This window comes from Danaus plexippus (genome assembly GCF_018135715.1).
Source record: "Danaus plexippus chromosome 13 unlocalized genomic scaffold, MEX_DaPlex mxdp_15, whole genome shotgun sequence".
Classification (NCBI taxonomy): Eukaryota; Metazoa; Arthropoda; class Insecta; order Lepidoptera; family Nymphalidae; genus Danaus; species Danaus plexippus.
Genome location: NW_026869849.1, coordinates 225,489 through 239,488, shown reverse-complemented (window position 1 = coordinate 239,488; position 14,000 = coordinate 225,489). Strand labels below are relative to the sequence as shown.

Here is a 14,000-nt window from a genome sequence, read left to right as displayed (position 1 = left end):
TCACTCTACTACACACTACTCTGTATTGTATCCTAAGTTTTTCATTCTTTCTATGTGGTGTCGTCTCATCCGTCCGTCCGTCCGTCACTTTTCATGTTTTTCGTTAGCTACTTATAACAATACCTAATCTCCTTAAACATTACATATAATTATTGTTAGTAGCAATAAAAGCTATGACCGACCGCTACTCCATATTTTAATAGGAAACAAAGAAATGTTATCTATACAAGGACGAATGTTATGAATTATTTTGGTCCGATCGCCCGTCGTCCGTCGTCCGTCGTGAGTGAGGCGCGTTCGTCCTCGCTCACGTTAGTTTCAATAGAGAACTGTTAAATAATTTTTATTTTTAAAGTCCGTCGTTAGTAAAGTTACATAATGTACCCGCACGGTCTCGGCTCGCTGAGTACTGACTACTACAACTAAACAATACTCACTCACTTCTATGAAAGTCTGTTATTTTTTTTACGTAGTACATAAACAGTATTTTATACATTTTGTTTATTCAGAGTATCATCTTAAGTTTCTTTGTTCAATCCATATATGTCAGTAATAGTTCCTTCTTTGTTTTTATTAATCCGTTTTTTACAAATCTTCACCCAGCACTAATATTTCTTATGTGATAAACTTTCGCTTAAAGCAATTTTGAAAAACTTGTCTCAGACATAAAACATGTACATAGATACACTTACACATTATTTATTATAATGCAATATTTTGAGATAATCGAAATTTATATTTTTCTTTTATTGTTATCACTATTCAGATTTTTTTGTAATATCCAAGTACTGTCTTAAAAAAAATGTCAATAAAAATAAAAAGCCTAGTTTTCCTATATAAAAAAATATATATACAATGTAAAATTTTAAAAATTTAATCCTATAAAAATGTAAGGTTAGTAAGTATAAGAAGCTTTTTAAAAATAAGCTTACCAAAAAGTTACTGGACGTAACGCAATCCTGACTGATGTACTGTCACTTTGTTAAATACTTTTAATATTATATAGTGGTCACGCTTCAAATACTAATTAATTAACATTCCATTAAAATGGATTTTATGTTTAATTTAGATCCAATAAAGACAGCACCGCTCAGTGTGAGCGACGAGGGCAGACTGCGCGCGCGGCGGACTGTGACGTCGTCACACCAAATATAGAGCCTAAAATACTACAAGCGACTTTCCTTCCGACCAGTTTGATGCGCCGAGTGAATAAGGTCGAATGTCGTATATGTTTTATTAATGTTTAATATCTTTTCGCACGGTGAATATACGCGGTGTTATTTTTGCCGGCAATTTTCTCGTTTCCCGCGCGTGTCTTAAAACGGCAACATCGCGGCCGCATCCATCCGAACTTTTTGTTTACTGTTCGTCTCCACTCTCCACTCTCCACTCTCTCCACTCCTCAGTCCTCACAGTCTTACTACACAGAGTGCATCATGTTCTCACACCATCGCACCATGTATGTCACTTTTCTCAACAGGTCACACCCAACTAGACCCTACTAAATTATAGATTATTACAGACGGATTATTGATAGTATACTTTGATTATATTGATGGTTTCACTTCCGAATGAGTTCACCAAGGCGAAAGAAAATGATGGGTACATAACTGAAAGTTTCATTTCAATCCAACTTGGAACATTTGACCGATAAAGTAACCAAATTTTCAATTATATGTACATACATCCATAGAAACCTACACATTTGTGGCAGATGGGGTTGAACTCAACAGTAGTCAGTAGTGGGCTGGTGGACACCTTAGCACACGTTGCTACTGTTATTAGGTAACTGGTATTTGCATAATAAAACTTCATGACCATTCGTTTAATGTCATCGATCTATTTTCAACAACAGGTAAGACAATAAAATGTATGAATATACTATTACTGCTGTTCTTCTGTAGTCTCTCAATTAATTTTTTTGTCAGAATTATGTAATTATTTATAAGTCCCAAGTCCCAAACGCAGTTCGCGGCGATGATTTGACACATTCGTTGTTGGCAGACCAGATGTTTACTTAGAGAGGAAAGTAAATACTCACAAACGCTAGTTTGGATCGCTGCCAATAATACACGCATTTTCTTTATAAACTCCGTACGGTTTTGATTTACGATATAGATAATTATGTCTAACGTAACCATTCGTGGTGATCTTGAGTTTCAAAATGTTAAAAACATGTTATGTTTTCAGATATTACCCATGGATAGAAGCTATTTATTGATTATTACAGGTAGTAAGTTTACTTTCAATAATCATTTCCTTTTTATGTTTCCGCCAGAACGAATACTTTCATCAAACATTGCAGTGCTTGGATAATTTAATTACCGTATGACTCACAGGGCATTGGAAGACGAAGGTGCATACAGTACTTCGCCTTCAATATTTTAATAATAGGAGCACGCGAATGTAATATTTATTTTATAAACAAAAGGATGTAAAATCGCGTTAATTTAATTGAGCGTTAGAAATTGGGAAGGCAGCCAAGTTGCGGTTATTGCAGATTTCAATTCCGATATGTACATTTATATTTATAGAGAAGGAAATGTTGCTTGTACCAGCGGGTCTACTCCACGTGTGTGGGAGCTTTATATAATTATTATAGATCGACACTCCGGATATCTTCTAGAGTGACCTAAATTAGGACATGTGCATCGGAGTCTCTAGCAGCAGCCGTTTGCTGTCTTCCTGAGACTATATGTTCTAACTAACTACCCGTCGCCTGTTTGTGTACTGACCTGTTTAATTATGACCTTCCCCGACGGTTTCTCGGTGACGTAACTCTGCATGCCGGCCATCAGGACGGTGGCTCCGAGGAACTTGTTGAGGAGAGCTCGCGCCTCCGTGTCCTCGCATGTGTCCCCGTCTTCGATCACTGCTCGGGAGGGATTCGTGTCAATCATCAATCAGGTGGAATATTGTTAAGGTTCATTTTGTTGTTATTTATTTATTTACACTTAAAGGCTTTACCGGAAAGTATTTGTTATTTCACTACAATTCTTGTGTTAAAGCTTTAGTTTAAAGTTTTTTTAGGAAATATTTCTCTAGCCGAGCACATTCCTGAGTCGTCTCCTTACGTACATCTCTCATAGCAACATTAATATATAGTGTTTTCTCTTACCGATGTCAGCGTTCTTCATCCTCGTCAGGATGTCCTGTACTCCGGTGACCTTGGTTGAACTGTCCAGAAAGGACCTCTCCTGTGTCCTGGAGCCGGTCCTCGTGGTCGTGGTGGTGGTGGTTGTTCTCATCCCGTCCTCGGTGGACACCTTTTCCGTGTTGGTGGTAGTGATCACCTCGTCCATAGAGTCCAGACTGTGTTCGCTGTCCCCACGGGTGAGGCCTGGGAGTAATTAATACTTATATGAAAATATTTTTACCTTTCAGTTATTTTACCAAAATGGTACTGTTCAATGTAAATTAAGTATGTTTATGTTTTGAGTTAAATAAAAATCTTCCATCGAGACATTCTTATAAAACATGAATCCCTAGTAAGTACCGGCATGCGTTGAAGAGTCGCTGGAGGCACAGTCTTTCACGGTGCTGGTTCGCAGTATGAGGCCGGCCTTCGGATACGTAGTTCGTTCACACTTTGCAGTCTCACCTTAACATACACATGAATTTTGATATAAATAAATGAAAAGTTTGTGAGGTTGGACCTTGGATGAATGTATTTCATGTAGTTATAGGACAGAATAGCAAAGATGGAATAACTTGTGACTTTAAATGTTTATACGTTAAAAAGAAATATCTAGTAATTATACTCATAACTTTCTATAGCGGAAAAAGATTTTCAATTCAGTATAAATTTAGATCAACACTTTTATTATTAGGTGCATAACATAAATTATTAAAAGTTCTTCTACTTACTGGCATTTTTTATAAATTTTTCAGTGAGCGACTTCACAGAGTTCTGTCTTACTGTCTTCTTTTCGTCAGATCGTCTTTCCACTCTTGCAGATCGTTCCATCTTTTCCAGTCCACGTTTGTTACTTTCCGTGTCCGGTTTCTTCTCTCTGGTCTCCTTTTGACTCTTATTATATTTAAGTTCCTTTTCACTTGCCTCTTTTTTCAATTCTTTAGTGTCATGTTTGTAAAAGGTCTCGTTTTCACCGGCCACTCTGTTTATTTTATCTTCCTCATCTATTTCAATAATCTGTACTGTCTCTGTATGTCCGTAATTCTTTTGTTTCCTGTCGTGATTGGAACTGGTGAGGATTTTGTTTTCAGTAACTTTACGATCGCTATGTGTAAACTGGTCGAGAACGGCACGGTCCTCCTTCTGTAATGTAATTGATTTTGTTGAAAGGCTAATTATTGACAAAAAATATAACTAATAATAAATAAAGTAATACGGAAGTTCTTATCTTTAACAATTTTTAATATTACATTGTCTAGAAGTTACAACTAATTTTAATAATTGCTGTATATTGAATTGAATCTTACATTGTGAGCTTCCCGCAACGTAGTTCCAGTGTCACCACCAAATTTCTTCGTTGTAGTGATAGCTGACAACCCGTGAAGACGAGAAGGTTTCTCTCCTTGGGCTTGCAACAGGCGTTCCAAGTCTTCGGGCTCCGTGGAATACGCTGTCACCGACACAGTACCCTCTGGTTCACCTCCGTTCCGCGAATGGAACTCTTGACGAATAACTGTGCCTTTCACTGATGGATTATTAACAAAAATGTTAGCTAACAGTTTATATAAAGAGGTATTGTTAACCATACTACTTATAGATATGCATTGAACCGATTGGTACTGTCTAAATGAATTACATAAAGATTATAATTTCACATAAGTAGTTTTTTTAAAGAGTTTCTTAGATCTAAAATGCCAGCACCGACAAAATGTCATATAAATTTCTTATAATAATATCTACCACAACTAAACCAACACTTCGACAGTAAATGATTCATGAGTCATCTATACTTCTACGTAATCTTTTACACACCTTGATAATTTGAAGCTCCATTCCTTAAAGCTTTAATGCCAAAAAGTGGTCTACCGTCTGCGTCCACGGGGCCAGGGCCGTAGCTTGAAGTGATCACATCTATAGGTTTGGATATTGCCTTAGAAGGACTATGAGCTCTATACTTGGGCTTTTCGGGTTCAATTTTCTTTGAACTGAATGTTCGTGTTTCAGCTGTGACCTTTTTCAAGTTTCTGTTTGTGACCCACGACGGTTTTTCCTCTTGCTTTTGTTTTTGAGGTATTTTCTTCTCAATATCATAAACCGTTTTAATAATAGTTTCTTTTTTCCCTACATTTTTATTGATATCAGATTTTTGCCGCTTAACCGGACTAGGCGATCTCTCTGGACTTCGATGTTGTAGTTCATGTACTTGAGATTTAGGTTCTGGGCTAACAACCTTCCGTTCAGGACTAGAACACTTTATATTATGTTTCTTTGTATCTGGCACATGAGTGTCACGTGTTGGTGAACGGTTTCCGTTTACTTCAATAATCTCAATAACATCTTTAGTACACGTGACTTCGGTTGTTTTACGAGATAACGTTGACGAATGCGCTACTTCTGAGTTCTCTTCCGTTTTTATTCTCTTCGTCTTTACATCTTCAGCAGATGTAGTTTTCTTAGATTTAGCGTCTTTTAATTTTTCAGAATTATTAATGCCTACTTTTTTCATGTACGCTGACGCATAATCGTTAAAGCGATTAGATTTTGGTTTGACTGTATGAGTTGGTGTCTTAGTGGGAGAGACGGGTCTGGATCGTTTGTCTGGACTGGGTTGGCGCATAGGGCTTTTGGAGTTTCTTGATAATTTAGGAGATAATTTGTCAGGGCTATGTGTTCTCTGTGGCGTATCTCGTAACGTAGTTTTTTCGTGTTCAATAATCTTGTCATTGTCGCTTTTAGATGACGCAGTAATTTGGTGTTTCGTCCTTACGTCACGTTCAGGAGACGTACCTTTTGGTAAAGGTGACTTTGCGTGTCTTTCAGGAGATTTATGTTTTTCAGTAGGCATTTTTCTATCTGGTGATCTGTTACCGGGACGATCAGGAGATTTAGTTTTGGTTATTTTAGGTACAATATGTTTTGTTTTAGATATTGTGGATGTTTCAGTTTGTTTCTTTGCCACACGTATTTGAGCTCTGATTCGCCGCCTCTGTTCATAACCTACGACTTTTTCCAACTGAAAACAAAAAAATTCGCATAAACAAATCATCATCATCATCAGCCTATCGGAGCCCACTGCTGAGCAAAGGCCTCTTCTCACATGGAGAAGGCTAGAGCATTAATCACCACGCTTGCTCAAGACGGGTTGGTGATTTTAATCTTATAATTTGAAATTATAAGATCAGGTTTCGTCACGATGTTTTCCTTCACCGTCTGTCAGTAGTTTCTCAATACTCTTCGAAAGTACATATGACTCGGAAAAGACACATAGACACATTGGTACTTGCCAGGTTTCGAACCCGCGCCCTCACGTATGAGAGGCGGGCCTTTAACCTTCAGGCCACCACTAGAGAATTAAACAAATAATATTATTAAATAAAACTATATATAATATGTTAAAACTTATGTTTCATACTCACCATTTGTTCTAGGAGGTCTACATCGTAGATATCTTCTATACAGGGCTGATGATGTTCAATACTACTACGGCGACGCTCACTGCTACTGGTTCTTTCTGTGCTTGTTCTGCGAAGTTCAACACCAAATTTTCCACTGCCACGTCGGCTACTAACTTCATTATCTTCAACAACCTTTGGCTCTTCCTTGCTTTGAGTCGTTTTTGTTGGGCGTTGGTAACCTGGTACTTTGTCAATAGGTTTATCAAGCTTCTCGGGATGTGTCTGCTTAGTAGTATTTTTATAAACTTTAGTAACTACTGAAGTAGTGTCGGTAATAACACGCGAGGGAGATTTTGTGTGAATTCTGTCAGAACTTATTGGTCCTGCTTGATCTTCTATATTTTGAGAAGTTTTTTCATATTCAACAGTTTTAACTTCTTTATTCTTTTTATCAACAACTTTGACAGTAATATTGTCTGTTTCGTTGGTAATAATATTATTATCTGCTGAAGGTTTGATAACTGGTGATTCAGGTTTCGCAACTTTTTTGGATAATACTGTATGCGACTTAGGAGGTGTTTTAGATGATTCTTTTACTTTTTGGCTTGTTGATGATATATTTTCAAACAAAGCTTTAGCCTTTTTAACTGCTTCACTGCTACGTAATGTTGTTATTTTTACCGCAGGTTCTTTGTTAGAGGGAGTTTGGTTTGTGTAGTCAAGATTTTTAATTTTTGAAGGAATTGCAGTAGCTCCTTTAATGCTATCCTTTAATGTCTCGTCAACTTCATCTTTTTCTCTATGTAGTTCCGACGAATTATCATCAATGTTACCAATTATTTTCTTCATAATTTTTTCATGTTCTTCTAGTATTTTCTTTTCTTTCTCTTCTGTCTCGTGCGTTTCGCTTAAAAACTGTTCTGCAGTTCTCACAAATTTATTTACTTTATCAGATACACTTAATAGACAGTCGTCTTTTTTTAATTCATCATCTACGTCGCTAAGGTTGGGACGTTCAATTTTCTGCACGGATTTAGGTTTTGTTACTTTTACATTCTCTGCAGTTTCGATAAACAAGTGAGCTTTATCATTTACACTTAACTTTGTGTAATCATCTTGATAGGTCGTATGCTTATCATATTCATCTGTAATATTCCGAGATGGACTTCTGTTATCTTTTATGTCTACTCTTCCTCTAGCAAATTTATTAACTTTTTCGGATACGGATAGTAAACAATCATCAGATTTTAACTTATCATCTAAATCGTCGAAATGACTATCTTTTTCGGTTTCCTTAAATAGTTTTGTAGAATATTTCGCTTTATTAACGTTTACTATTTTTTCGGTTAATTGAGATACATTGTCACTGACACGAAGAACGTTATTCTCAGTTTCATTCATATCATTTACATCCGTCTTCTTAACAAAAAGTTCTTCATCTTCACATATTTCTACTATATCGTCGACTAAAGACTCAGTTTCGTGAATTGTTTGGTAGGTCCTTTTCTGTGTTTCATCATCAGGTTCGTTGACTTCATCAGGGAATCTAGGCGATCCATCATCCTCTGAAAATCCTATTGGTGTTGGGCAAATACGGTCAGGGGAATTTTCACGCGATGACTTGGCTTGTTGAACATCAATAATTACGTCATCGTCATCGATGGTTGTATTTAAAGTTGTGGCAGATTTGGGTTTATTTGAAGGTAATTTTGTTTGTGTGTGATAATTAGACGATTTTGGACTTTTTGGTATGGACGTTTGTTTTACAATTCTAGGCGCACTTATATCGTTGACTTGAATATCAGGTCTAGTTTTCGGCCTTTGAGAGGATGTTTTCTTTGTTTTAAGATTAGTGTCACTTGAAGTTCTATCAAATTTTGAATTTAAATCTTTTTTCCCAACATCTCTAGCTACAGTCTTTGGAGTAGCCGCACGCTTAACTTCTTGCTCCGTATTTTTATAGAGGGAACTTTGTACTGTTTTGCTAGGAGTTGTTTTTTCTGTGGATGGTTTTCCATAAATTACTTGCTTATTTGGTAAAACTTTTTTAGTATCTGAGATAACAGATTTGTCTAATTTCGTTGGAGATGTAAGATTTGTTTTACGTGTGATTCCAGTTCCCTGATCTTTTGGTTTGAGCTTATTTGTTTTTGGAACCTGCGGAGATTTTGGCCTTTCTATCGGAGACAGTGGTTTTTTTGGTGATACGGGAGAAGAATTAAGATTATTTTTTGTAGGTGAGACATTTCTAGATGGGGGCTTACCTGACAGTTTTTGAGGTTTTGGTCTTTTATTTTCTATATCACTGTCATTTTTACTTATTTTTTTCTCCTTCACTATTTCTTCACAGTCACTTGATAAGACATAATTAGTTTCAACATTTTTAGATTCAATATCTAAGCTCTTTAAAGAACAAGATGATTCAGTGATGGTATCATGATCCTTTTTCTGATTACGTACTGGAGAGAGTTTTCTTAAAGAATTTTGTATTTTTTCCATTACTTCTTTTTCTTTTTCAATTAAGTCATATGTTTTCTGGGTATCAACTTTCTCCTTTCTTTGTATGGAAGTCGAACTTAGTGATGTAGGTTTTAATTCAAAATCATCTTTTATATCTGGGTACATATTTTCTTTGTGTGTACTATTGTCTTCAGCCGTAATTTCATTCTTTTTGTCTTTACCAGGACTTCCAGATGTTATCAAACCCTTGTCTAAAACTGGTTTAGGTTCTCTCTCAAGTTCCTGAACATGGTTAATTGTCTTCAGTACAGGATTAGGTTGGCCTGACAAGTTATCACATTTAGTAGATTTTAAAGTGTCTGGAATTATCTTAGGAGTAAGTTTTAGTTCACAATCTTTTGGTTTCATATCATTTGGGTTAATTTTAGTTTTATCGGTTGAGGGTGTAACGTCTCGTAAAGAACTTTTTGTAACAACATCATATTCGTTGGTTTGTAAAATCATTTTATCAATTTTTCCAACACTAGGTGTCATTTTTTTAGGTAAACTTTTAGAAGTTGTAATGTTTTCTTGTTCCGAAATTGTAATTTTACGCTCTTCTCTTTCTTTGGTGTCCATTTGTTGTTGTTCATGTACAACAGTAGGTTTTTTGAAATGTTCAGATGTTTCTTTTTCAGAAGACGGACTACGACAGGGAGACACACTTGGTGAACTGTTGGTAGAATCAAACTCCTTTTGTTTCTCAATTTCAGTATTTGAGGAATCTGTATTCATCATGCCTAGTATTTTTCGGCATCGCTCTTCATAAGTTTCTCTTCTTTCAAATGGAGGTTTTTGTTTGATATCCTTCACTTTCTCATCGGGTTGATCCTTTATAGTTACTTTATGTTCTGTAAAATCTTTATTTTCTATATTAGGTGAAACAAGAAAACTTGACGGTGGTTTTTCCGTGGGCGATATTTGTGGATAAGAAGGCTTCTTAAGTGAGCTCTTACGGGGAAGGCTTTCCTTAACAGATGGCCGTTTTTCAGGCGATGGTGATCTACAAGGAATCCTAGATGTCGTGGTTTGTGTAGTTAATTCATTATTTATTTCTTCTCTATTAGCTGAGTGATATGTGTGACTTTCAACATCCCGAACGTTTTTGTTTTCAACACCTGGAGAGCCAAAATAAACAAAACCACTTGCGGAAGTTGTGGGAGAGCTTTGTTCAGAGGATGGGGAATTATCATTATATTTAGGTTTTCTACTAGGACTTGTTGAAGGAGTTATAAGTTGTCTTGGACGTTCTCTTAATGTCTTTTTGTTTACTTCCTCGTTTTGCTTTTCTATATCAATAAAATTCTTGGTATCTCTAAAACTTGTTTCTTTCATATTCTTTTGAGGAGAAACACTTCGAGGAGATTTATTTGTATTTTTTTGTGGAGAAACAGATCTAATATCACCTTTATTTTTTACATCAGTTCTTGTTAAATCTGTTTCAATTTCACTATTTTTATCGCGATTATTTTGTCTTTGAAGGTCTTGTTGGTTACATATATCCTTTGAAGGAGACAGTCGACGATATGGTGAAGGACTCTTTGAGTTACGGCGAGGAACCTCTGGTAAACCAGTTCCAAAGTTCTTTTTCGGAGATAGGTCTCTTGGTTGTTGATATTTAGTAGGTCTGTCTACTTGGTTTCCCGTAGTTATATCACAGGTATTAGTGACAGAGTTGTCTAATGTATCATTTTTAATAGTTACATCTAAAGAATCTGAAACATGTGTTTCTTGTTTGATGTTAAAATTCACGGTAGTGGCAATGGATCGATTTGGTGAAGGGCTTTTTACTTTTGAACTGGGAGAAGTTGTGGATGGTTTATCATTTGTTTTTATATTCTTTTCAGGAGATGTATTTCTTGAAGGTGTTTTTGATTTAATCGGCTCTTTAATGCCCTCGTTTTCGAGAGCTTCAGTTTTATTAGGTTCTAATACCTTTTTAGTTTTTAAATCAGAATCACTTTTAGGAATTTTTTTTTGAGGAGAAGGACTCCTACTTTTTTCTAATATCCGTTCGTCTTTTAAAGGAGATTGATCCCTTTTAGCTACTTTTTCCGGAGATAAACTTCTAGTAGGAGTCTTACTTTTAGACGATACATCTTTATGTTCCTTTTTTAGTGGTTCAGATTCAACAAACTCATTTTGAACATCATTTGGGTCGCACTGTTTATCAGGGCTAGGCGATTGTTTACGCATTTTTATATTTTCTGGCACATTTTGACTCTGTTCTTTAGATGTTTTAGATTTTTGAACTTTTGTTGTTATATTTTCAATTCGTTCAGCAGCGTTTCGAGTGTACATTTTTGTTTCTTCATCTATAAACTTATAGTGTTCTTTAGTCATTTCATTGGTTCTAGTTTCAAACGACTTAAGTTCTGGGCTTTGTGATGTGATATTATTCGTAGTAGAAGTTGATTTTGGTTTGCTGGCAGCTGATGGTCTCATATAATTAGGTTCATTGTTTGAAGAATTAACCGTTATAGCTTCCGGTTCCGGCGACATGGATTTGTTCTTTCTTGTTTTAGGACTTGGACTTCTATGTGTTTCCTTAAAGTATGTCTCGTTTGCAGTTGCGTTTCTATTATGCGTAGAATAATCAGTATCAATTTCAGTTTCTTCTATGATATTCTGTTTCTGGGGCGATACGGATCGTGGACGAGAAATTTTTGGAGTAGGTCTTCCTTCTGGACTTGTTGTTGACCTTGAAGGAGACTTTTCTTTAAGGTTTTGTTTTACAGGTGACTTTGGTCTGTCGGATTTGATTATCTTGTCTGGGCTAAGACTAGATCTATGTGGAGTATAATTTTTTTCAGGTGAAATGCTTGATCTAGATGGCTTTCGATCCGGACTAGCATATCTGGTAGTATGTTTATCGGTTGTTTTAGTAGAGTTTGTGGAGGAATGACTTTCAACAATATTGTTGATATTAATAGTTTTATTGACTTTATTTGGGCTGTTACCTCGGCTAGATGGTTTATAATTGATTTTGTCAGGGCTAACGCTACTTCGTAGCGACGATGTACTAGACTTGAATGTTTTACTTCCCGGAGATGTCGCCCTCGTAGAAGGTCTTGATGGTGTATCGGAACGAAGAGTACTAGCCCAGGCTTGGTGGGCAGGACTCAGATCATCGCTTATTTTTCTTAGTGAATACTCTGTTTGATATGTTGACTTTTCTATTTGTCTTTCTTCCACTATGTTTTTCCGAATGGCAATATTCTCTCGTTCTTGGACATTGCTTATTACACTGTTGTATTTATGAGGATCAGGTTGAGTGCTGTCACCATTATCTGTTGTATGTATTTCTCTTTGTAGGTTTGTTGATTCATCAATGTTGCGGTTAGTTTTATACAGTTTATCGTTATTGCTCATCATGTCTTGATTGTCTTTATTTCTTTTAAAATCAAACTCATCAATATTTCTTTGTGTTTCTACAATATCGTTTTGTTTATTATCAATATCTTCATGAAAGTATTTAGACATTGTCTCGTTAACTTGTGATCGTTTTTGTGTTGACTCATATGTAGAGGATTTACTTTCAGTTCTCGTGTTTTGGGACCGGTGCTCACTGCGGCTGGTCTGTACTGCCGGAGCTCGGAACTCCCGACGGGTGCTGGTCACTTTTGTTCCATCAGGTAGACATCTCGTTTCCACGATAACCTTCGTGTTTTCATCCGGATATTCGACTTTTCTGGAAACTAATTCTGCGTGTTCATAATCAGATGATAAGTTTTGAGAAGTTAAATTAGATTTTGTAAACCTATTGGTATTTGTATCGGTAACTTCATCACCACGATGAATATCATACGATTTTTGTGACTGTAGATCATAGTCATCTTTTATTTCGTACGGAACCGTCTCATGTTTGGAGGATATCTGTTCGTACTTAGAAGAAGAGGACGAAGATTTTGTCGTTGAAGAAAAATGAGTTCCATCATCAGTTTTACGCACAACTTGTTCATGAGCTGCCGTGTTAGAAACGTTCTCTTTGCGTCTCAAACTGGTATTTCCGTCGTCATATTCAGTAACGGCTTCTTTATTGTTATCGACTGCAGCAAACTGTCCCCGTCCTCCGTCGACGTCATACGTGCCCTCGATGTTCGCGTTAACTGACTTTATGTGCGTGTGGCCGTCATCGGAGGTTCTGTTTTCAGATTCGACATTCCAGCCAGCGTTGGAGAGGTCCCCCAGTTCTGAAAAGTATAATGTGTACGGTAAACATAAGCATAGAGATATTTTTTATGTTACTGGTTATTTAGGCGTTAGTCATGTTAGAATAGTTTCGTTGTTCAGTAGGCAGTAGGCACCTTGGCCGCTGTAAGTGAACTCCTTGGGCGGAGAGCCCGCGTCTCGCACTTCCTTACTCTTCATGGATTGGAAGCTCTGGTCCGCGAACGACTTCACGTGTCCTTGCGTGGATGTAAAGTCACAACCTGTTGAAGGGGGTCAATACAACTAAACATTGGATATAAATATGTATATACCGACTATATGAATATGTTCTAAACGTATCGGCCTTATAATTCATTATAAATATAATAAATAAAAAATAATTAAATAACACATTTCGTACATTACGTATACGTAAATTATATAATGGGTTGTTTAATGTACATACTTACATATGCATTTACGTATATGAGTAAAAAATATTGTTTACATAATAATAAACAAATATATAATAATATACACATATAGGAAATATTCTCCTATTCCTACTGCTATTGATACCAACTACGTTCATAATAGTTTTGCGTCTTGTTATGTGAGGGTGGGGTACCTTTAGCGGCGGCACCGGGGTCGGGCGAGTAGAGATTCCTCAGCCTCTCCTCTCGGAGCCGGTACATGTGAGCGCGGATCTCTTTCTTACGTGAGAAGTCCTCCGTTTGTTGCCACTGTAACAAAACATATTTTTAAAATTAAGTCACCACAGTTTCTAGTGCTACATTTGTAGAATTTTTTGTTTTAAC

At 36.4% G+C, this 14,000-nt stretch overlaps 1 protein-coding gene across 5 annotated transcripts in view; it reads right to left on the bottom strand.

Moving 5' to 3' along the window:
* LOC116769997 (uncharacterized) overlaps positions 1–14,000 on the bottom strand; it is a 42,797-nt gene that overhangs the window by 14,578 nt on the left and 14,219 nt on the right. For 4 of the 5 annotated variants that reach the window (XM_032661313.2, XM_032661311.2, XM_032661312.2 and 1 more), the window contains exons 3-11: positions 13,811–13,925; positions 13,338–13,463; positions 6,553–13,223; positions 4,949–6,149; positions 4,444–4,661; positions 3,868–4,279; positions 3,497–3,601; positions 3,119–3,340; positions 2,736–2,872 (exon numbers count right to left, since the gene is read on the bottom strand). In XM_032661313.2, the coding sequence (XP_032517204.2) occupies positions 2,736–2,872; positions 3,119–3,340; positions 3,497–3,601; positions 3,868–4,279; positions 4,444–4,661; positions 4,949–6,149; positions 6,553–13,223; positions 13,338–13,463; positions 13,811–13,925 (9,207 nt within the window). The remainder of the gene's footprint in view (positions 1–2,735; positions 2,873–3,118; positions 3,341–3,496; positions 3,602–3,867; positions 4,280–4,443; positions 4,662–4,948; positions 6,150–6,552; positions 13,224–13,337; positions 13,464–13,810; positions 13,926–14,000) is intronic. The other variant, XM_032661310.2, reaches the window with a different exon arrangement.